The sequence below is a fragment of the Monomorium pharaonis genome, chromosome 10 (assembly GCF_013373865.1).
Source record: "Monomorium pharaonis isolate MP-MQ-018 chromosome 10, ASM1337386v2, whole genome shotgun sequence".
Lineage (NCBI taxonomy): Eukaryota > Metazoa > Arthropoda > Insecta > Hymenoptera > Formicidae > Monomorium > Monomorium pharaonis.
In genome coordinates this window covers 19,664,030-19,689,922 of record NC_050476.1, presented here as the reverse complement: position 1 = coordinate 19,689,922, position 25,893 = coordinate 19,664,030, and the positions used below count along the sequence as shown (strand labels likewise).

The following is a 25,893-nucleotide window of genomic DNA, read 5'->3' as shown; positions in this document are numbered from 1 at the left end:
ATTAATTGATCCAAATATATCAAACTTGCAATTAATATTTAGTTTGTTTTATAAAATATTATAAATATTAATATCAGTTTCTTATAGTCTTGCATTTGAGATTCGAACAGATCGATTTATTTGTGTGCTCTGTATTAAAATAATTCAATGATACCACTGCAAGATGATTGCATTTTATGAGAAGCTATCTCAATTTTTCTCATTTAAGGGTATTTCAACAGTATTTTTCCTTGTGGAATAAACTACAGTATTTTACTTGATTTAGAAAAATGTCAACCGTTCTCCCGGACTTCCGTCCGAGAACGCAGTCAAATATCTCGCGCGTTTCTATCAGTGCTTTACCGAGAGCAGGCGCTACGTACGTACGTAGGTTTCGCGGACTCGGCGTAAGGAGGTGGACGTGGACGCGGAGGAAGAAGGAAAAGCACGCCGGGAGTAGGTGGAATCTCGAGGCGCGCGCGATGGTATCGTTCCATCGGTGGTTCCGCGGTGGTTAGGCCGGTAGCGCCATGCTGGCACCACGATTGGTCTCTTCGGCTCGCTCGTAGGCGTGGCGAGCGTTGCGGGTGGGGGTCAGAGTGGTGACCCTGCGTCACGGTGGATAGAAACCAGCGGCCGGTCTCCCGGTCGACCCATGGAGGGTTACTCCTCTGCTCTGGGCCCACCACCACTGGCCTGCGCCTCCACTCTCCGATCTATGCCACGCTCTCCTGACTTATGCTACGCCCGGCAGGCCCGCCAGTATACGATACGCTTCTACGAAGCGAGCACCGCATCGTACGCGCTCACTCCGCTACCGCGAACCTGCCCCAGCACGAGGGTTCCGCCACCAATCCTATCAATTAAACTTCGCGTTCGCTACTGGTTTCCGATTCTTCAGTGCACTTGTCGAGTGCAGACAAATCCTAGACTGACGGACCTTCGACGATTCGCGTTTAAATCCGGGATCCCCTATTCGGTGAATCGCATCAATCGACTCGCTCCGACGGATCACGAGGGTGGTGAAGGAAGAGCCTGGTAGGGGAAAGAGGAGCCTTTCCCTTTCCCGTTCGTGACAGATAGGAAGGGAGGGACTGTGATACCGGTCGAGGGAGGAAGGGAGGGAAACGACAGGACGATTGTGTGACGAGAGAGGGACGTGCGGGTCAGTTTCCGCGCACACGTGACACGACCGGATCGGAAAGTTTGGTGATAAGCGTTTCGCATCGGTCGACCAACTGGATGTTTCAAGTGTTCTGGCCAGATATACCGAGATATCGCGTTACACGACCGTCACGCAACCGGATGATAGTAATATCGAGTGGTACCGGGTATCGACAGGATCCTGGCGCTCGTCAGGATAGTGAAAGTGATATTGACGTGCATCTGCAGTGTGGATTAGATAACGCGCTTGGACCGCAATATTAGTGCCGAGGATGGGACGAGTCCCTCGTTTCCATCCTGGGCTGAAAGTGGTAATTGTACGGCACTGTCCAAGTGTCGTGGTTGTCGCTGATTCTTAAACGTTTCCGAACGTTCCCCATAGTGTGTTATGTATCGTAATCCAATTGTTGACTCCGATTCTATCGGGCTGGGAAAGTGAATGATTAGCAATCTGGTTGACGTCGCGCCGTGATTTCTCAGTGACAGTGAACTTGTTACCGTAGAGAATGACGTGGAAAGATGATCTTGCTCAAACTTGTACAGGATATCGGCAATTTCACACCGATGTTGAGAACGATACTGACCAGTCGTTGGCCAAGTCTGAGGATTCTCTAATGGCGCCACATATTCATTGTATTTTGTGAAATTTGGAGAAGAATGAGTCGTCCGATGTGAACTCTCTGAGAGTCATCATTAGACTGTGTAGTTCCGTTTATTATCCAATGACAGTTTGTCGAGATTGTTAAATGTCAGTTAAGAGAGTCCGATTTTGATTCATCAGAAGGATCCCGCGTCCACAGGGGACACTCGAATCGCTCGAGCTCGCTCGACAGGGCGAATTTGCGGCAACAGCTGTCGGCAGCTGCCGCGTCGGAATCGGCCGCGCGCGTACGGTGGTGTCATCAGGAGCAAGTGCCCCGACGCCAGCAGCTGGTGGCAGTGGCACCGACGGTGACAGAGGATGACGTAGCGTCGTCGCTAGAGGCAAGGGGCGTCACGGTCTGCACAGTGTACGCGCTGGACAGAGCCGCCTCGGCGGGGCTGGGGGTGGTCGGGGGTGTCGGTGTCGGTGTCGGTGCTGGCGGCGGCGGCGGCGTCGGCGGTGGCGGCGGCGGCGGCGGAAGCGGCAGCGGGGGCGGTGGTGCACCGGGGATCGCCGGGATCTGTGGACCGCCGACCGCGTCCCTCGCGCCGACGGATTACGTGACGGCGGCATGCTATCCCCCGGGATCACAACTTACCCTGACCGCCACTCACCCTCAGCCCCACGTCGTTGATCCCGCCATGACGCCCACCTCGGCGCCGGTGCCGACCCCGACGTCGGCGTCGGGCCCCAACAACCCCGTCGCCATGAGCCAGCTGGGGACCGTCTACGCCACCAAGAGACGGCGTCGGAACGGAAAGAGGTCGGTGCGAGTCCGTTAAATCGATACGACAGACGTGCGGAACGAGAACGACCGACGTTATTTTGTGACTCGGAAGCGGAAAACGAATTGCTGCTGCATGCGTGTCGCTCGACTCTTTTTATCTTTGAGTCGCGAAATGATACAAGTCATTCTCGTTTTAAAGCATTTGAGATTAAGTTTAGTGATCTGTTTAAGATTAAAAATGCGGGAATATTAGGTTAATGTACTTGAAAAAGGCTTTAAATATTGAAATAGATAATTGGACTTACAAATATAAAACATAGGAATTAAAAGAGATTTATGTTTTAAAAAACTTTTGAAAATAAATGAGCATTACAGCGTCAAGTTTTGCTCACATGTATCTATCATAGAGAACAATAAAAGTTTAATTAAAGAGAAGTGAGTAGGCGTGTTGATAATGTTGCATATTCATTTTAACGCAATTAAGCATAGTAAGAATGATTATTAGCCGAGTAGAAAAATAAATACGAGTTAACGTAATTAAAGGCAGGTAAGCTATTTGCATATAAATTTAGAAACGCAATGTTAGAATGATATTACAATGCATGTAAATTATCATGAACAAAAAGCGTAATTTAAACACAAAACATAAAATCAAAGTCGTTTTTTGCAAAAGTCTCAAAGCACTGAAAAAGAATTTAGTAATAATAATCTTTGGCGAAATAGGTTTAATTATATACTTTATTAAGAAAACATTTATTAGTAATATTTAATAATTATTAATAATTTATCAGTTACTAAACAGTAACTTAGTATTTTGGTTATGTTAGTTTAATTAAAATTATAATTTACAAAAGCTTTTTCGAAGTTTAGTAACTGGCTTGATTATTATTGGCAAACTTTTTTTAGTTTGGTTCCCAATGTAATTTCATATTTTTATGGTTTAATTGTGTTTTCCGGATGCTCGAGGAGTTATTGAAATTACGTAAAAAACGGACTATAAAATGAACTCTGAAAGATTCCTAAGTATTGCAGTTTGAAACGCATATATAATTCACGCGTTCGAAGCTCGTGCTTCGGCCGCGTGTTTGCACATAAAGTTGTACGTTTACTCGTAAAGTTAATGTCGATGACTGATTCACAAACCTCAGTATTCATTCAGTTAATGTCCTCGCACGTACCTTGAATATACTTCATAAATTTATCATTATTAATCAATTAGACATATATATCTATTACATAGATATTTATGAAACTATATTTTTATAAAAATATGTTCTCTTTATCTTTTATTATGGAATATTCTACGATATTTTAATTTATTTGATGGCCAAATATTACCGCATGTTACGGATACAGATTACATACATATTTTGTTGAATTAATATTAAGAAAGGGAAAAGATTTTTTTTTATTAGGCGTTTTTACTCGAAGTATTTATACCAAAAAAGTAACAAAAATGTAACTGTGATTCGACTAATTATTTGATTAATATGCCAGAAGTTATCATGTAGTATATAGATTTATTTAATATTTATTTAATAGACACATTAATATTTTAAAGATTTTTTTCTTGACTTTTATTCAATTTCTTATTTTTTAAGATTCAGTTGAAATACAAATAAAAATGCTATCTGGCGTTGCAATTAAATTAATAATTTTATCGCGAAAGAAAATAGTATTCTGAGCAGCGGTTTTCTAGGCGTAATAATAGATACGCATAACAAAAGATCGTCGTTACATTCATAATATTGCGACTGAGGACCGACGAAATTGCAGGTGCACGGGTCGCCACAAAATGTTGTTTCCTATGCACATATGCGGCGAATTAGGTGGAAGCCAGAAGCTCGCAAACGATCATTTGTGATTTGTCAGACAAGATACGGTTATGTATTAACAATGATGAGGCCGGAATAAGATGTATACGGTCGCGTGTTTGTTTGTTCTGGAACACGTGTATCAGGCTATTTTTCCCGCATCAAATCGAATCTGCGATGCTCTTTCTTTGTGCTTTCTGTCTCACGCTAATTTAGCTTTTCTAGACGCAACGCGGTTATTCGAGGAAATTTTAATTCGATGAAAAGTCCCATCTTGCTTAGAAATACGCGTTTGACAAACCACTTAGGTCGACAATTATCTGTTTTGTAATACTAACTAGAGAGCATTCTAAGTACAGTTTAATCTAGGTGCAAGTTTATTTTTGCATCGGGAAAGCATCAAGTTGCACGTTGACAAATCTACAAGTTCTTATGTAATATGTAATTAGAAAATAATTTATTAACTTTGATTACTTTTTACTCTTGTGAAACATAACGGAGACGTTAATTTACGATTCGTTTTTAATGTTTTACATGACAGTTTATTATGCTATAGTTGAGTTTGATGATTGATGTCCTAGAAGTTTCGTTATGTTTAATTAAGCTCGCGTGCGTTAATGGAATTAAGATTGGCAAGTGCTTGCATAGGAATGCATAGTTCCGCAGAGTTCGGTAGCTTGATCGCTACAAAAAGAAGCCCGCAAATAATTAGACAAGTAGAAACACTCAAACTTTCAGAATGGCGCTCTAAAAATATCCGCTCGTTTATTTGCATCGAGTATCATTGCGGTTAACATTTCTAAATATACGTAATATTTTGACGAATCTATTTTCTATTTTTTTTTTTTTTTGCAAAATATGATTTTTCCATTTCGAGTTAATGCGTGCAATAGATGAGTGATTAGGGCCAACCTCCCGAAAAAATTGAGTCAACGCACGTCGGTTTAGCAAAAACAGAACATCAGGGGACGTTAATATCTTATTCCACTAGCAAATCGAGCGCCGGCGAATTTTTTCATCGCTTCACCGCGAGACTGCGCGTCCTGCCCGGGCGCTACTTGAGAAATTAAGGCAATCTGCACCAATCTGGTAATCTCTTAATCCCCTCATGACGATCTCGCATGCTCCCAGGTGCTTCTTCTCTTTCGCTCGCGAGCACGGCGATGCGCGTGTGTGTGTGTGTGTGCGCGCGCGAATCGCGAGGGGTTGCTAAGTCGCACGGGTTGCACACGCGGCGCGTTCGATGCGTCAAAAGGAAGGAATACACCTGGGGTAGTCGGCCGCTAAGCCGACAGAGATGGAGCGGCTCGGCTGATTGCGCAGAAGCGGAAGACTAAAATCTTCCTGAGCCCATCCTCTCCCCACCCCCCTCTCTCTCCTCGACCCGAGTCTCCTCACCTTCGAAACCGGCGTTCTCTCTAACCGCGTCTTCCGCAACCTTGTTAACCTCGGAATGGATCGCGTTCGCCGGACTGTCGCGCTCTTCCGAATGCAGAGTACTTCGCAGCCTCGCCCGGTACTCAAGGCGAACTTGTGCGAAGGCTAGCCACTGATACGTATACGGGGTAGCCCATTAACTTCAACTACTTTGTACACTTGGCGTCTCTTGTGTGTGAGCCACTTGAATGTCTTCATAAAGTATCGCGAGGCAGGAGGCGTGATTAATTTGCTGAATTAATTTTTGAAGGTTGTCTCGGAGCCGTTTTGAAATTTTTATTAATATGTATATCGTACATTTTTTTTCCTCGCCGGAGGAAAGTAAGTGTGACTTCTGGTCGCGTGCGTTGAGAAAGGTTCCCCGTTTTTCATGAACTTTGCGGAAAATTTCGCGGAAAAAATTACGTAGCAACTATTCTCGATTTTTTTAAATTAAATGCTTTTAAAAATATGTATTAAAAAGAAAATGTATACGTGTCAGGTTCTAAAAAAATACGCAATTAATTGTGATCAATCTATACTTTTACTAAGCGATGTATTTTAATTTAAATCATGTTTCAAGTATTATAACAAAAGAAACTTACATATATTTCACGCATTTTTAATCTTACCCATTGTACGTCACTGATGTATTAAATTTCGTATTGACAATTTTATCGACGTATCAAGCGATTATTTAATAGTGCACCAAGATCCCGTTCAGATATTTATTCAAGTACAGGGCACAATGCGTACGATCGCGACAATCGTGGACCCGCGTCCCGCAGGCTCGAGGAGCCGGACGTCAGTTTTCCCCCCTCGACGTTGAGGACGGTCTCCTTCCTCCCCCGTAGCTTCGGGACCAACGTGTCACACGTTGAGTAATCGGTCGAACCCTTTTCCAGTACCACGTAGGTGCCGTCCACGGTGAGGAGCGTATCCCGTGATCGTGCCGGGGAATCACGAACGGGCGTAATGGAGTTTTAAATGGTCGTTCGAGGCATACGGGCAACGATCGGCGATCTTCTTCCCATTCCTGCCCCTCGAATCGTCTTTGATACGATACGAGGGAGGCGAAGTGAGAGGGGGGAGCGCGGCGGACGGCGCTCTATGGCAGAAAATGCCCGCAGGGCCGTTTCGGCCCTGGCTCGTTCTTGTTCTTCTTCCTCGGTTGCTTCCTCGATTCCTCTTGGGATCCCTCGCTCGGAGAAGTCCTTCCCTCGGGCTCCGCTGCGCTCCGGTCCTAGGCGAATGCACCGCGGTAGGCGCATATAAGAGGCGCGCGTGTCTAGAGCGCCTCATTCCGCAAATTCCATTTTGACTAAAAGCGGCATCGCGCGGGCGGCTCTCGGTTCGTTTCCGAACGTGCGGATGAATTATCGAAGACTGCGGACGATCGATGAGGCCGTTGTGTATAGCGCTAGCTGCTGTCGTGGACGGCGAGGCTTTCCTTTTGATTCAATAATAGTACCGCTGAGAATTTTTAGATATATCTAGTTGTATACAACTTTAATGTTGTTTTGACTCGCGAGTGTTGCCGCGTGGTATTATTCAAACTTTGGTTCGCAAGAGTTATAATATATCAAGTTGAAACTCTTTTTTTTTTTTAAGAATGACGTATTCTTCTCGTGATTATTGGAATCATACGTGACTTCGATACAGCAAGAAGGTGGACTTTGTTAACAATATCCTCGAGCTACATAATATGCTAATCAAAATGTCATGACAAAATCTTCTCTATCCTTTTCGTTCTTCATTTCTCTTCTACTCGCCAATTACTTTCGCTTCGAAAAAAATCGCATCGCAGACCCCCCTTGACAGCTACTTAACTCCAACGAGAGAAGTATCCGAGCCGAAGAACCGTCGAACATCATCGTAACATTCTCGTGCACCTCGAGCACCATGAGAAGTTTCTGTGAAGTGTCCGCGGGGTTTGTCAACGTCAAGCGGAGCTTTATCGCTAACGATCGGACGTGAACTCGCTGTCGAGTTTCCCCCAAAATTCTGTCGGGTTCGGGGAAGCGGACGAGCGCGGCGCGAGATGCTGCGCGCACGATGCTCGGCCGCGGCCTAATGACAGCGAGCTTCTATAATTTGGAGTTTTTGAGCGAACAGCCAAATTACCGGAGCAGGGAGGGATTACTGTTATTACACGCGGCCGCGGACTCAGTCGAAACCTGATTATACTTCAGTCAGTCTCACTCTCCCGATCTTGACCCGTTCGTTCGACTGTCAGCTCTTCGCTCTCGTTCGCCTCCTCGCGGGAGAGACAACGTCTCTCTTTCTCTCTCTCTTTCTCTCTGTCTCTCTCTCTCTCTTCTCGTTCTCTCTTATTCCGCCTCTCGCGCGATCCTCCGAACGATCTTTTAACCACGCAAATCGCACTCCCTGCTCTCACCGAGAGCACGATCTAGTATCTCGCCCATTAGCAGCTTCGAGATCCTTTCCCGCGACACCAGTAGCCACGTAGAGGTGCACGTGTCGAGAGATTATACTCTTTCACGGATGCTTACTATTTTTTTAAATGGATTAAATTGACTAGATCAATGTTGTAGGAGCGTGTGGATTACAATTAAAAAATAGATACGCAGTTACCTTTATAAAATATTTTTTAAATTGTACACGGAGAGAATTTTCTCTTAAAATTTACGCTCAAAATTTGGTAATTGTGGGATGTGTGATTTCAAGGAATTTTGCTATATTGCTTAGTAACATTTACTACACTTTTAGCGAAATTGTTAGTGTTAGGGTGGAAGTATCGCGAACGACCGACACGCCGGAACTGTGGACACTATAGCTTTATTAATACAAAAGGTGAATATACGAGAAACGAATACCGTGAGACGACCGCGACAACGTACTCGAATGGCGGAAGGCCAGACTCTTACGCGGTAGTGAACGAAAGTGAACGCACGGGGGCGCTACCGGTTTCCGTCCCGCATGCGGATCGCACCATCGATTACCATCGATATCGATAACACTTCCCCTCGAGCCGCAGCGGAGGCGGTCACACCTCTATAGGCTTAAGACTTCAGACCCATAAGACGAAACACAGTCCTCGTGCTTCCTTCTCGGTAGTCCTTTTGTGAGAACATCCGCTGCCATCTCATCGGTTGGAATGTATTCGATGGATATGTCTCTCCTCTTGACAGCGTCACGCACAAAGTGGTGCCTGATGTCAATGTGCTTTGTGCGAGCGTGATGCACCGGATTCGCAGCCAATTTCTGCGCACCTAAGCTGTCGCTCTTTATGATGACGCTCTTCAGATTAACTCCAAAGTTCTTCAATAGTCCTCTCATGTACAGGGCCTCCTTGGTTGCCTCGGATAAGGCCATGTACTCTGCTTCGACTGATGACAGTGCCACCGTCTGCTGCTTCTTGGATTCCCAGTTCACTGGTCCTCCGCCCATAATGAAGACATAGCCTGTGTATGATCTACGGTCGACGTTGCATCCTCCCCAATCGGCATCCGCAAACATCATAGGAGGGTCGTCCGAGCGCTCGAATATGAGCCCCATGTTGCTGGTTCCCTTCAAGTAACGTAGAACACGCTTTGCAGCCTTCCAGTGAGTTTCAGTATAGCAGTCGTTGAATTGGCTTAGGTAGCTCACTGCGTGAGTGATGTCGGGCCTCGTTCCCACGGATAGGCTACATTAAGGCCCCGATTAATTCCCGGTATGGAAAATCGGCTTCCTGCTCGGTTTCGTCGTCCTGGTCACTGACTAGTTTGAGGCCGGGTTCCAACGGTGTCGTCACTGGTTTGCACTCGGACATGCCGAACCTGTCCAGGACATCCAGAATGTAGCCTCTTTGACCGATGGTAACCGCGGTTTCTCACTCCTCGTGAATTCCAGGGCCTAGACAGTGCTTCACGTTGCCCAGATCTTTAACGCTGAACTTTGGCGCGAGATGATCCTTCAGCTTCTTAATGATCGCCTTGTCCCGTGACATGATCAAAATATCGTCCACGTATACAATCACGAAGCCTACTCTCGCCCGATCCAATGTGGTAGACGCACGGGTCGGCTTCAGAAGGTGTCGCGCCAACGCTTCGCAATTCTTCGTCCAGTCGTTCGTTCCAGGCGCGTCCCGCTTGCTTAAGTCCATACAAGGCCTTTTTTAACAGACAAACAACGTCTCCTTCCCTTAGCTCCTTCAGCATATCCCTTGCCATGCTCCGGGTAGTCTTACTTCCTTGTCCGGATTGAACGATGTGCTCCAAGAGGTCCTCTAAGTGTTTCGGAGGTTCCATGAATATTTTTTCTTTCACGTCGCTGTTCAGGTAAGCCCGTTGTGATGTCTAGTTGCTCAATCAACATGTCGCGCTGAGCTGCAATAGCTACCGCCGTCCGTATAGAACTCAGCCTGGCAACGGGGCAAAATGTCTCGCGAAAGTCTATGCCGGTCTCTGGGAAAATCCGCGTGCTACCACGCGAGCCTTTCTCTTTTCAATGTCCCCGTTAGAGTTATACTTGTTTCGTAGGACGAACCTACTTCCAATTGCTTGTTGATCCTCGGTGCGTTTGACTAGCGTCCATGTATTGTTTGTAATAAGGGCTTTTACCTCCTCCGATGCCATAGCTTCTTTCCAGGCCGATGAATCCGTCCCCGAGATTGCTGATTTTATAGGGATCTCGGCCAGACAGGCGACCTCATCTCGATCCTGTAGGTTGGCGCAGCGCTCCTTTCTAGGACGACCTGGACGTCCGGTCCGAAATTATGCGAGGGCGCCCGGCCCTACGTGCCGGTGTTTCGACCTCATTTTGATCTCCTTGATCTGCCCCCTCAGGCTCCTCTGCGAGTGTTTCTTCGTCGGATTGTCTCGAGGTTAGCTCAATATCGATGTATGGGGTCTTCGGACGATCAGTAGAATTCTCTGAATCGTTTTCTTCTTCTCGGTCGTTGGTTTCGCCTCCCGGGTGGAAGTCTTCAAACAATGTCTTCGATCCCTCGACGTGTTCCTCCAGAAACTGCACGTCCCTGGTTACCTCGACCTTTCGCGACTCGGGTATCCACACTCGATAACCATTAGACTCAGCAGGATATCCTATGAATACTCCTTTTCTTGATCGAACGTCAAACTTCCCCTTCGTCGGGTTTCTGTCGAGACAGAACACCTTGCATCCAAACTCTCTGAAGTGTTTTACCACCGGTGCTCTGCCGTGCCAAGCCTCGTAAGGCGTTTTTCCGTTGAGCTTCTTGGTAGGACATCGATTTCGTATGTAGTTCGCTGTAGAAACCGCCTCGGCCCAGAACGATGAAGGGTAGCCGGATTGGACCAAAAGACATCTCGCCGATTCCACCAATGTCCGGTTTTTTCTCTCTGCCACTCCGTTCTGTTCTGGCGTGTAAGCTGTCGTTAGACGACGCTGTATTCCTTGCGACTTGAGGTATTCATTGAACTCCCTGTTGACGAACTCGCGCCCGTTGTCGGACTGGATGCTTTTTATCTTTGTGTTGTGTTGGTTTCGACGAGGGTTTTAAAGGTCTTGAACTCCTCGAGCGCTTGACTCTTATTCGTGATAAATCTTACTACTTCGACGTCCACCTCGTGCAGTCATCAGTAAACGTGATGAAGTAAGTCGACCCGCCGTTCGACGACATGCGCATAGGCCCGCAAATATCGGTGTGGACGAGCTCTAATTTCTTTGTTTCCCGACTGGATTCCTTTGGAAAAGACGGCCGTGTCATCTTCCCCTGAATGCAGATCTCACATTTTAAGCCTTCGTTTCCATCTCGAACATCGATTCCGCGAACAGCTCCGCTTGACCGCGCTATGCAGATCTCGAAAATTTAGGTGGCCCATCCGTCGATGCCAGATTGATGAAGAATTCATCGATGCCACAGAATTTTCGCTTGGTTTACTCACGAGTTCGACCTCCTGGCAACTTTCAGGCAGCGTCCCTTCCACGTAGTAGAGATTATCGGCGCGCTTCGCAGTTAGCTTAGTGAGTCCGTTCTTGTCGATGATCGTGGCCCTCCGTTTGCTAAAGATCACATCGTATCCCTTGTCCGTAATCTTTGAGACTGACAATAAGTTCATGCGGAGTTCAGGAACGTGCAGCGTGTCTCGCAGGGTCACGTCGCTCCGCTTGCCATCCACGGTCGCCACGACTCTAGCAACACCTCTCGCCTTTATTTCGGTGGATGCGTTGTTCGCCAGCTTCAATCTGCCGGAATCGCTCTCGTTGACGTCTGTAAACGTGTTAATATCTTTGCAGAGATGCGAAGTACACCCGCTATCCAGGCACCAGATACTTACGTTAGAGTTATCTGCTGCCTGACACGCTTCATCCCCGTCATCGGTCGATAGAAGGACACACCCGTGGATTTCGTCTCACTTGCCTTCTTCGATGTACACTCCGAGGCCTTGTGTCCTTTCTCGTGACATTTGAAAGCATTTAAGCTCGAAATTTTTGACCTTGCGTTGATCACTCTTTCCGGGACGGGCCTTCGGTTTTCTCTTCTTTCCCACAAACATGGCACTTGCACCGAGGTTGACGCAGATGCTCTTCTCGCATCGTATTCCTCAATTATCTTAATGCGTAAGTTCTCGGGCGTCGGTAATTGATCACGACTTTCGATAGCGCACCTGAAATTTTCGTAACTCGCCGGTAAACTGTAGAGCATCATTATCGCCAGCAAATCCGGATTGATGTCCACATCCATATCGGATTTGTTATCGACCGCGTCGATAAAAACATGAAGGTGCTCCCGCACATCGCCCGTTTCGTCCATCTTTTGTAAAGTCGCCAATTACTTTTCAACAGGGTTGCTTTGCGCGCCGGCCCCTTCGATTGGAACTTAACTCCAACGAGAGAAATCCGAGCCACGAGACCGTCGAACATCCTTTTACATTTCACTGCACCGAGCACCATGGACCGTTTCTGTGATCCGACGGGGTTTGTCGTGCGTTCGCGGACCATTATCGAACCGCGTCGAAGTTCCGTGGGTTCGTCAACTTCGCGTAGCTTTCTCCGCTAACATCGGACGCGTCGTTTTGATCGGAAACGCTGTCGGGTTCGAAGCTTCTGCGCGTCGAGTTGCTCGCGCCGAGCGCCTAATGCGCGAGCTTCTATTCGGAGTTTTTGAGCGAACAGCCAAATTACCGGAGCAGGGAGGGATTACTGATTACACGCGGCCGCGGACTCAGTCGATCCTGATTATACGCGTCTCACTCTCCCGTCTTGACCCGTTCGTCTCGACTCGATCTTCCCGCTCGTTCGTCTCCTCGCGGGAGAGCAACTCGCTCTTTCTCTCGTCTCTTTCTCTCTGTCTTTCTCTCTCTCTTCTCGTTCTCTCTTATTCCGCTCTCTCGCGCGATCCTCCGAACGATCTCGCGCCACGCAAATCGCACCCCTGCTCTCACCGAGAGCACGATCTAGTATCTCGCCCATTAGCAGCTTCGAGATCCTTTCCCGCGACACCAGTAGCCACGTAGAGGTGCACGTGTCGAGAGATTATACTCTTTCACGGATGCTTACTATTTTTTTAAATGGATTAAATTGACTAGATCAATGTTGTAGGAGCGTGTGGATTACAATTAAAAAATAGATACGCAGTTACCTTTATAAAATATTTTTTAAATTGTACACGGAGAGAATTTTCTCTTAAAATTTACGCTCAAAATTTGGTAATTGTGGGATGTGTGATTTCAAGGAATTTTGCTATATTGCTTAGTAACATTTACTACACTTTTAGCGAAATTTATCAAGAGTATAGTAAATTTTACTAAAAAGTATAGTAAAATTTTTCGAGAGGTCACACATATCATTTCACAATTATCAGATTTTAAGGGTAAATTTTAAGAGAAAATTCTCTCGTGTAACACCGTGTTTTAGTTTGTACGAAATTTAGCATTTAAATAGTAAGTATATAAAAAACGTATAAAAAATATTCTTAAATGTTTTATATTAAGTGTTGCTCCAAACTTTCTTTCAAATCTCCAAACATGTAATAAAAAATCTTTAAAAAATTTTTTCGTGACATACATACTATTTGCAAATGATTTTTATTCCTAAATTTCTATAAAAGTTTGACAAAAATAAGAAGAACGTTAAAAGGAAATTAGTTTTTTTTGTCTCAGCAAAATGGAAGATTTTAAGCTTTAGTATAGTGATTCTTATAATAATAACTCTTTGTAAAAAAGAATCTTTCGCAAGAGATCGCTGGAGATTTTTCAATTATAACGAGGAAACGAGAGAGAAGCGAATTAAAAATTTCAATGAGCATTGTGAGTTACGCAGCCGGACCATTCGAGCTGAGGTCGATGATTTCTTGATGGATAGTTGCCGTCGTCCCGGGTTTCGGCTGATTAGTTCTTAAGTAATTGCCGTGCATCCTTACGACCTTATAACGTGCTTTTATAGCCTTGTAATGAACCCGCTTCTAAAACCTTTGCTCCATTCAGCCGAGGACCGGGGCCGAGGCCTCCGAGGCGTGCAAAGATTTTCGTTATCCATTAAGCACATTGCCCGATGCCCGCGAAATGTGGCGGACTTATTTACGCTGTCGGCTAAACGGGTTCGTAAATCGATTTTATCATTAACGATTAACGGCTCGCAGATACTTGGATCAATGAATGACTAGAATACATGTTAGGAGTTCTGAGCGCGGGCGATGGTCTGTAATAGCGATAGTCTATACTGAATATAAATAAATTAGAGGTTTCGTGGTTGTTGTTTCATTCAACGATGAGTGCCAAATTAATTCGTGACGTTTGTACATTTATAGACAACACTCTGCATAATTTATGCGATACAAATTTATATACAATCGAGCTACACGCGCGATAAGTGTGGCACACGCAACCCGTGAAATTGTATCGTGTTATTTCCATCGGATGTATTTCACATATGTACACACACACACACATATACAAACACACACATATACATACAATACATACGTTTCTCTCCGTTATATATTTCGTTTGTCAGCAAAAATAGATTCGTTTGGTTTTCCACATATCGCCTGCGATATCACTCCGCATTAGAGAAGGATATCGCTTACCTACTTTCTACATCGTAACGCGCACGCTGTAATTTAATAGACTCCCCTTACGTTAGCCAGCGCCGTGATGCGTTGCGGCCGTGTAATACGTATATGGTGTATACGCTATACGCGACAAGAGGATTATTGGTGGCGGGCATAACTCCCGTGCGCGGCCGCACCCAGCAGATTTAACACCTCGTATCCAATTATAAAGATGCCCTTTGTCGCACGTGTGATTGATGCTGCATTATGTATCGATGCCGTCGCTCCCGTATAGCTGTAGTTGTCACTAGGAATGCGAATGAATAGAATGTAGCGCTAGTTTTTAGTCGATCAACGTAAAACTCATTTTTTTTAATGGCAGCTATCGATTATTTAAAAACTGCATATAAATAAAATAATTCTATGGTTAAAACTAAAAATTGTTAAATTTATTGAATATAAATTAAAACGGTATATAAAAGTTATGTCTTCCATATTCAGCATCTTGTTATAAGTGCTGTAAAGAATTTTTTTTTTACTTAATCTTGCCACATTGTTTCCACGCCGTAAAAATATTGCGCCGATAATAATGTCATTTGTACGTCTTTATGATTGCGTTCACCACATTTATGCTTTGCTCTCCGGAGAGCATTAAACAATCGACGATAAGCAGCCATACGCGCGTCCTCCAGCGGCGCTGCGCTTTGCTTTTGGTGTGTTTCAAGAGTGTTGAATGGGCCGCACAGCAAGGAATATCCGTCCTCGCGTGGTTACGGCACTGTGAATAGAGCCATAACGAAGTGAAACGCGCAGGTGAATTTATGCCGCAGGAACGGAGGCGCCCGGCGAAGAGACCAATAAGCGCCGAAACGCCTTCAAGCTTTGAGAAACAGAGAGAGAGAGAGAGAGAGAGAGAGCCTTCGAGGCGAACTCTAAAGGGACAGGATAAGACGGATAAAAAGAGGCAGAGCGGACAAGATAGAAGGAGAGAGAAAGAAAGACGTCGAACCCGGAGCTTTCAAACTCGAATGACTAATTTCGGCGCCCGAAAAAATTATGCAGCTTCACATTCGCAGCGACAATTTTATTTACGCGTGCGCTTTAATGAGAAATTTTTTTACATTTTTTACGACCGCGAGCTGCCGATCTGAGAAACGAGTTATCGGTCTTATCTTTCCGAGTGTATTGATATATAGATATTAACACTGCTGTTCAATGAATATATGCACAGATTTGGCGAGAATTTTTCCATAAAGTAAAATGCGAAAATTCTAGAAAATAAGTTAAATTGCATATTAGTAATATTATTAAATTTTAATTAAATGTTAATTTAAGTAATTTATCTAATTAGTCGTCGGAAAGGGAGAAAATGTAGGAAGAAACGGAGAGGTAAAATCTTTAGATCCAGATTTCCTTATGATACAGTAGGAGAATCCTAGGGTCGTTATAGTTGGATTTCGTATCGCACGGGCGACACAGTTAAGGGCCTGAATATGGAACGTCGTTATCGCATATCGCTGTTACTCATTGCGTTACGCCACCAGCAACACATGCACTTCAATCTCTTTGCCGACTTCCTCCGATGAATTATACGAATTTCGTTACACTTTCTCAAATGGAATTTAAATTTCTTTATCGGGCACGGCGATCACCGCCGTGGAGGAATTTAAATACAAATAGTCGCGGGATATGTGTCGCGTTGCGTTTCGTTGGTATTTCTCCGGAGTACACCTCCGTCGCACCATTACCCTTTCAAATGTAACATTGGTAAGGCGTTTCGCGATGGAGCCGATTACGAGCTTTCCCAGCCATTAAAACCGTAGAATCGCCCGTCTCAGAAAGCAAAAGTAACGATAATATCGAGGCATAATTCATCATCCGACTTGTTACCTATCGTACGTCATATTGGCCAAATACCTTCATTTTGTTTTACAACGTGACACACACTCTTGCCCCTTCTTCCTTATTTCGCACTGATCTCGCGGATGATTCTTATTCGATCAGATTTCTATACTTATTCGCGCGTCATATAAAAAAATTGAGAAACCAAACATTTCTTGACTCGATTATTTGACTTAAGCTATTGAAACTCATCGAGCGAAAAATGGACTTGTCGACACGATCCGGTGTTCTGAGGCGGAATTCGAGACTCCTTTTCGCAAGAAGCGGCCCTGGCTCTGGTCGGTAACGATGTATCTCATCGGGCTTCGGACCTGGGCCTGGGCCCGGGCCCGGGCCCGGGGCCCGGCCAGTCCGGTAAGGCGCTGTGTGTTTAACTATTCAATAATTCATCCCGCCATTCATCACCAGCCGAGTGTAAAATTTATCTTATTTTTATGTATTGGCCCCCTCCAGTTCGCGGCACCATGCATCAACCTCTTATTAGCCGCGATTTGTTTGGCGCGCGCGGTATCCAATACCATTGTGCCGATTTGTCGAGTCGTGCGCGAACACATTTCTAGTCCGTTGATGCGGGTCCGGGATCCGAATATGCCCTTTTTCTCGGAAATTCGTGCACCGGAATAAAACACCGTGGAACGATCATTGGCCCCCAAGAGTCCGAATACGTTGACTTTTCGCTTGCCTAGTATTCGCCGAATTAAAAGATAGCAGCAATAAATTAGAATTACAAAGCAGCCACAATTTTTATTCAATTTTGTGTAATACACAGAGAAAAAGATTTCTTTAGATTTAATAAACAGTTTTGTTCGACTATTCTAAAGCATATATTTCTTTGGTTTTAATAAATTTTATATATATATTTCTTTAGATTTAATAAAATTTTTTTTAACCAAAGAAATATATGCTTTGGAATAGTAGAATCGAACAAAACTGTTTATCGAATCTAAAGGAAACTTTCTGCGTATTAATGGAAATTAAAACGAGTAATTAGTTTTCATTTAACGTTTCTTTTCTACAGTGCAAGTTTTTAAATAATAATATTTTTTATTTTGATGAAATATTATTTGATTAAGTTTATATTTCTTTGCTGGTATTTTAGCTTAATTTCAAACTAACATAATTTTGATGTATAATTGTATACAAATAGCGAATAATTATTGTTAGAAAAAATATATTGGAGTTCGTGAGAATGTACTCTGGAAACCGGCAGTGAAATAAATTTGGCGTACTAGAACTTCTGAGTTTAGATTGCAAATTCCCAAGGCGGCATCATTATGCGTAATTTATGTTGCGTCCTTCTCGCAGATGACGAATAAGACAGAACAGCCTCGTTGTACGCTTTTCGTTGATAATCATGCTAGCTATTACCAAACGGCTAATTTACTATGGAAGAGCAACAATAATGTGATTTAAATTGCTAATGGCTTGGACGAACTTTGATGTTCGCTCCAACAAAAACTTTTCTGAATTCTTGAAAGAGAAAAAAAAACTTCGTTTTTTAATAAAATATTGATTTTTCAATCAATTAATTTATTAAAAACAAAGTTTCCAATGTTGATTGAATCTTATTTTAAAGAAATTTATTCTCAATAATTTTTTTTGAAGCTCAGTTGTCAAGAAATTTTATGCTGATGGTTAGAAACTTGCAAGTAAAAGAAATCGATTTTAATTAATCGATTTCTTTTACTTGCAAGTTTCTAAATTTGTACACTATTTTTCTACACACGACACCTCTAAATTAATTTTTATTTTGTTTACAAGTGTGAAAAAATTCTTTAATAAAAAATTCTTACATATACTTCATATAACAGTATTTAAGTTGTTGTTTATTTTAAAAAAATTGTATATTAATGTTATAATCGTACTAATTACACTACTTTTAGTTTTTTAAAGAAAAGAAATTTGCAGGATAAAATTGTCGTGTGTATACAGAGTATTGCAAAGTTAATTGCCGAGAAAGTATGTACTATTGACAGATATATTTACCGAGTTAATTTAAATTTCTGTTTTTAATATCCCGCGGATATTATTGTAATATCCACTCCAGAGGACTTTCATGTAAAAATTGACTTCGTTACTGATCCGACTTTTTCGTTCGGGGAGCGAGATTTTCTCGAATCATTTCACGGAGCGTCGCTTTTTGTTATTTGCCGAAGGTCGATAATTAACGGCAATCGTTCCGCGGCAATTTAGTCATTTATTTGTTACACGAAGAAGACGCCGTGTATGACACTGCGGCCATTCGGTTCTCCGGCGTAGCCGGCACTTCCGGTGCCAGGCAGAGGCGGGTATCCTCATTGTCATTACGTCACCAGAGGCTGTCATTTGGTTTTTCAAGCGTCCGTTTTTCTCACCGCGAGGATAGAGGGCTTGATGATCGTAATTACACACGGCTAGCCTCGGAGAAGGATAGGCGGATTAACGCTGCCGCGTGTGTACGATTTCTCCTCTTCGGACCCGATTGAACCCCGGATGCATCATGAAGCCATTTTACGAATTAGCGATGCACATAATTTTGTAGAGAATTCGCCAATTGTCCGATTAGGAGCGACAAAATCAAGTAAAATCTTTGAGAACATACAGTGTAGAGTATGATTTAATGTAGAGGAAGAGAAATGAGAATATAGTCCAATACGGTTCAGAGATGTGAAAGCATATATTATTAAAATAGAAACCGTTTAAAGTTAAAATAATCAATAAGTACACTGAGAAAAAAAATGTTGTTAATTTGACTAAATTTTCCAACTGAATTAAATTTTGTCTATTCAAGTATTTGTATATTTCAATTAATTATATAAATACTTTAATTGAAATTTGTGCATTTAAGTTAAATGCATAAATTCTTGAACTGACAAAATTTTAATTTAGTTTTGTCAAATCAACAATATTTTTTTCTTAGTGTAATATAATGTATTTTAAATCATTCAAATTTTAGTGACAAAATTTAAGGAATATAAAGACATGGAAATGTAAAAGTCATAAAAATATCTATGAAGAATTGTAATTATTCTCTTGGTATTATGTTATTCTCGCTATTATTCACCCGTAAACTTCACAATTCGTAACTTGATTCCCCACGACTGCGTCTTTCTAATTAGGCAGTCCTGTCATTAGTTCAAGTACCACCGCTGCCTTTCTTTCGTGACAGAATTCACTCCCCGTGTCGCACTTTGTATACCCGATGGTTGGCGTATCCTGAATTCGCCTTCCTATTAGGGTGTGGCTTACTCCCCCAGACACAACAAAATTGATGCCAGTTCTCTCGCAGAGTTTAACAAATTTTTACATAATGCAAGATTTTTTTGCAAAGCTTTCATGAGTATTAATCTTTCTATTATTTAACACTGATTTCAAACGTTGGATATTAAATTTAATATTTTGTCATTATCTCTAAAATACAATACTTTTTAAATAATCTTTACTACTTTATTTATTTTTTAGTATTAATATAAACACAAAAGTGAGAAGCTGAAGTAAGTTGTACAAGAGAGCAGAGAGAAAATGATCTAAGTGATAATTAGAAGATAAAACGCGTTTTAAATTAAATTTAAATGATTCATTTGTTTCCATTTTATTTATATTAATTTAAGTCTTTTGGAGATAACTTTTTTCTGATTGAATTATTACGTTTTTGCAAATTTCGAAGCACCGCGCATTATTTGTCTGTCATTAAATGTATAGCTTCTTTGCACTCTCTATAGAAGTCTAAATGAAAATCACATGGGAATTTGCTATAAGAAAATGATGGAGTAACGGGGTCTTCGTGAACTCGACATATGTCAACGCTGATGACGACTCTATATCAACGCATTTCTTGAAAGAAAGTCGTCAATAATAGTTAGGTTTGTCTTCACATCCATAATGCGTTTATAATATACGTAGCAAAATCTTGTAAGGTATTCCCTATATTCTTTATTAATGCGCAAACATTGCTACTTTTAGCAACCTACTAAAACAAAACAATTCTATTAATAGTCTAAAAGTCTATTAATAGTTTGAGGAAGTAATTCATGAACTGTTATTAATACTCATGGAAAATTTGTTTGTTACTCATTGTTAAATAATGTATATAATGGGGCATTAAATGTGGACATACATTTATTTTTAACCTTAACAGTTGGACTAAAAGTTAGATTTCAATTTAAACTTAAATTGGTGCTGTAATAAGACCACTTGTTTAGAATAATCACAAAACGATTTCTAGTTTAAATTGTCAGAGTATATTTCGACATTTACAATATAATACGATCGTATTTTTAAATATATAACAAAATATCCAATCGGATCGGCTCTATTTCATGATTCTACGACTGGCGTACGAAGGCTATCGGAGAGACTTCCGTTTCTTACCGACGCGACGACGAATACGACGCGTCCTGGACAAGTCGCGGGAACCGACGGTTAGATCGTCGTCGTCGCGCCGCATCCCCTCATTTCGCCATCCGCTCGTTTCGGTAGAATTTGCATTTCAGAAACGCGGGATTGGGCGGTAGAAAGATAGAGCTAATGCTCACGGGGCGGCGCGCCGCACCGTGTAAACACAGGGTAGCCCCGAGACTCCCTTTTCGATTTCACATCATCTTCCGTTGTAGCGCGGCTTTATGTCGAGTTTTCCGTTTTCGGCTTGAAAGCGAGGCTACCGGTGAGCCCGAAACGAGATTGCACCGACGAGATCGCTATTTTAGGCAGTTTTACTCCTGTTTTGTTTTTTTGTTTTTTTTGTAATATAGGGGTGGAAGTTAATTGGATAAAAATTTCGATTTTTTGCATCTTCGGTGGCTCTCTTGCTTTAACAAAAGTATTATCAAAAATATTTTTATTACAAAAGTGACACATAAATATATATTTATTTTATGAAATCTATATTTATGTATGAAATGTATAACTTATATATAGAATAGGTATTATTTCGGAGACAAAATTGTTAATTCTTAAGAATTACAGCACTTTGTTTTCTTTTATAAATTTTATTTTATTTCATAACACACAGAGGGAAAGATTTCTTTAAATTTAACAAACCGTTTTGTTCGACTATTCCAAAGCATATATTTCTTTGTTTCTAACAAATGTTATTAAATCCAAAGAAATATATTTTAAATTTGTTAAAACCAAAAAAAAATATATGCTTTAGAGTCGAACAAAACTGTTTATTAAATCTAGAGAAATCTTTCTCTCTGTGCACATACGGCAAATTGGATAGTTTGTTTTGGATCTTATGCATTGCATAAATTTAATAATGACAGCTAATTTTACAAATTGGCGTTGGAAAAAATTGTGCAATTAAGATAACTGCAGTTAAATTTCTCATGACGCTTTGGTCCACCTCTCCACCATTATAAGGCTCCGTCCTCTGTCCTTTACTTCTTTGATTCAGTGAAAGGCGTATTTGCGTAAGAAATCAGACGGTGATTCCACGACGTATGATTGATGGCAGCGAAGAGTAGTCGAGATCTTTTTATCGTTGTTAATTGTCACTGGTAGGAAATGTGGAGCTTGTTGATTGCTACCACGACGTTATAAATTTTTCCTTCAGGAGGCGCGGTTATTCTCATATAATAACCGATAAATGGAGTTTGAATGTAATGATTGATTATCTCATGATATATGTATTTTATGAGTATTGACGCATTATATGAATATATATAACATCGCGTGTTTCTAAACGATGCCCTGACTATCGCATTCTATGCACTCGAAACGTGTAGCTTTATTTTTTGTCGAAGAAAGCATATAATGTATAAACTTAATCTACAATTACGAGAATCTTGGCTGACGTAGTTTGTTTTTCGTGACGTAAATTGTGCATACTGTATTCAATTTGCGTTGATACACAGATGCATGTTACGTAATTGATACAATGCACAAATATCTTAATATAATTTACAATCTTGTGTTTCTCTCTCGCAGACCTTAATGAATAAGAGATTTTATATAATTAGTTTCTGTATTCAAAGACAAAACCGAAACCTTTATGTCGAGTCAAGATTTACGTCAAGTTTTAAATATGCATATATTAAAGTATAAATATTAATTTATTAGGTATGTGTGTGTATGTGTTGTATAATAGAAATATGTTGTATATAAATATACATTCGTATAGGTGTGTGTCTGTAAGAATATGTGGAGCTTTTCGCGCGTTTGTTAAAAAATAGGAAATTAATTCTATCAAATTGTCGAACGAGCGACATCCTCTTGTAAAGTTAATTACTATTACCACGGTAGTTGCGTGTACGATATCTTTTGCAACGCGCATTGCACCTCTATTATTCTCTCAGCCGGTATTATTACGGACTGACTTACAGTTAGAGCGAAGAGATTTTGATTCGCGTACAAAAATTATCTCAGAGTCTACACTACGAACCGAATTCTTGTCCGTGCAATTAACTGTCGAGATCATACTCGGAATCATGTTACGTCGCAAACGCGGGTAGCAATTAAAAAACTGTCAGTATGCATTTAGATTTAAAGACACTTAACTGAAAGAGTAATAATAGTGATTGTGTACAGTTAATTCTTGTTTTGTATTTAACAAATCCGTATTCACTGAATGCCGTATTAAACAAAACTAGTATACCTATATGGATCAATTATGTCGTAAAGAGATCACATAAATGCTACATTAGATTCGTATAAGTCTTATTATTAAACATTTTTGTTAAGATATACCAATTTTTATAAATGTTGATAACATTAGTTATATAAAAATATAATAACATGAAATAATAATAAAATTAGTTATGTAAAAAATTCAGATTTCTGTTATTATTTCTTAATACATTTCGATTGAAGCATATTTCTACTTAAAAAAAATTAATTTTTGATTTAGATAGAAAATTGTCGTCAGTTTTTCGTTACTTTCAAAAATCTGTAATTTTTCCATAATTTTTTTATTTTGAAGACAGTTATAATACAACTATTATGTCATTTAATGCAATATTTTATAGATGAAACATTTAACTTGTATATTTTATTAATATTTTAGACATGGTAAAATTTTTTTAATTTATATAAATATATTAATTTTTTAACTTTTCTTTGTTATTTATGTATATTTGTGGAAATGTGAATAACAATTGATAAAATGGCTACAACTTGCGCATTGAATGAAAAAAAAATGCAGGGAGGCGTATCTGTAAAAAATTTATTCAACATTACAATGATACGATGTGCATTTAGAGGCAAGTGGCGTAAAATAATCCCGCCTAACGTATACTGCAGCATCCTCGCTTACTTAGATGCATATTTCGCACCACTTACTGACAGTTACAGTTTCGCGTGGTTACAGATAAAATTCTTCGCCTGACGTTTAATTAGTCACGTTCCGCGAGGAGCTGCGGAGTAAACGCTTTCGCATAACGTAACGCAAGAAAGTGCAATGATATTCCGCATCGTTTAGATTGAATTATCGAAGTACGAGATAAAAAAATAATCGAAGAAAATATTGCGGATTTTGAACTTCTTATGAAATAAATAAAAGTCTGTTAAATAAAATGCTTTTAATTTCAAATATAATTACAACTTTTTTATGAATAAGTAGTGTACTTTTTTTAAAGAAAATTTTTCGAAAAAAAAAAATTTTTTTAACAAAAGCTTTATCTCATAAAAATAACAAAATTTCCCATAAAAACGCATATAAAATTGTAAGGTTCATCGGTACATGTATTTCTCTTGAAGGAAAACGTTCGAATTGCAGACCGAGAGGCTCGAATCGCATTATTCAATGACACATGATTTGCGAGCTGTTTTCGTGGCAATTTTACTCGCGTTTAGCGAATGACGGTGGAAATACGTTATTGCGAATTGGTCGGTAGCTGTGCCGTCTAGATCAAGCGTTCGCGTCAGGTACGTAAATATAGATCGCTCCCGTCTCGAAGCTCCGACTTGTCTCACCGAGTACTCACCACACCGCGCCTTCAACCGTACCACCTCTCTCTCTATAGCAATATACTAGTGGCTACTACTATCTTGATACCCCTCCGCGCCGATCACGAGCGTATCATTACCCCGCCTAGTGGCTAGCTCGGCAGATTACACGTCTGCGAGCCGAGTTTGGCTCAAGCTGACCCGACCTAACACGAATTTGTAAGAAACGATTGCGCCGGGATTTGCATGCTAGCAGGCAGCATCGGTCGTTTCAGAGAAAGAGAAAGAGAGGGGAGGGGGGAATGAAGATAGTATTATTTTTTTGGGCAATAGCGACGGCGCGATATCAATTCGTACGGAGAGAGAATCTTGGACAAAAATCTGTATACAGTAACCTTTCAAGACTGAAAACTTTTGGAATACATATTGCAAAAAGATTGAGAAGAAATTTTCGTCGTTTATTATTTTTTTTCGCGTAATTGGGTTAAATAAATCGCGTCGAAGTGGCAGTGACTCGATTCTCGAATGCCTGCCGGAAGCGGGGCCGTTCGCTCATGTCCCACCTGCCAGTACTGGCGGGCATGAAATTATGCTAATTAAACATATCGAGCAACAAAACAGCGCTGCGCTCTCTTATATTTATATGGGCGTTGTCGGGTAATGTCGATCGTTATACATATATATTTTTTTGGGGGGCGAAATCGCGAGACAGCAGAAATTCGCAGAATCTCTGGAGGACGATTAAGCAAATTTTTCTGTTAATCGTTTCTTTAGAAAATATAATTGCACGTTACGAAACAGTCAAAGGACCGTGTGAGGAATTTTGACATTGAATTCACAGACACGTGTTATATAATAAAATGATATAATGTGATCAAAATGTTTAATTCTAAACGCGCGATAATTGAGCGAGAATGAGCATCGAAGAGGCCAGTTAACGAGCGCTCTAATTAGTGAGATTATGATTATATCGCGCGTGCAGATCGTCGTTATAATTGTCTAATGAAATCTGAAACGCGATATTTATTGCGCATTATTCATCAAAGTAACCTTGATTCGCATGAATACCACTTAATTATAATTTCATCTGCGCACAAGCTTCGTATTTTAATAATTAATTAAAATTATTTGGTCTCTTTATACATATTTAATTAAGGTAACTGTCTTCGAAAATTTAAATCAGCTGCCATTAATGATTGGGAGTAACTGCATAACTTTCAAGACACTTGTGCAGATGTCGATCTCTAATATTACATTTATCTGTGGATCGTTCAAGAAACTCTCTTGCGCGTTGCCGTCATAATTAATTTGCAGACATCACGTCTCAACGCAGCTTCAGGGACGATTAACAAATTGATTTATTCAAATATACATCAGCCCACGGTGAGATATAACGACGAGATACATA

The 25,893-nt window shown here is 41.3% G+C and overlaps 1 protein-coding gene across 2 annotated transcripts in view; it reads left to right on the top strand.

Annotated features, from left to right (window-relative positions):
- Window positions 1–2,285: 2,285 nt before the first annotated feature.
- Window positions 2,286–25,893, top strand: part of LOC105834853 — a 208,685-nt gene continuing 185,077 nt past the window's right edge. For both annotated transcript variants that reach the window (XR_001138929.3, XM_012677649.3), the window contains exon 1: window positions 2,286–2,549. Coding sequence is in view for 1 of the 2 variants with exons in the window: in XM_012677649.3 (XP_012533103.1) it covers window positions 2,428–2,549 (122 nt within the window). In the remaining variant the exon portion in view is untranslated. The remainder of the gene's footprint in view (window positions 2,550–25,893) is intronic.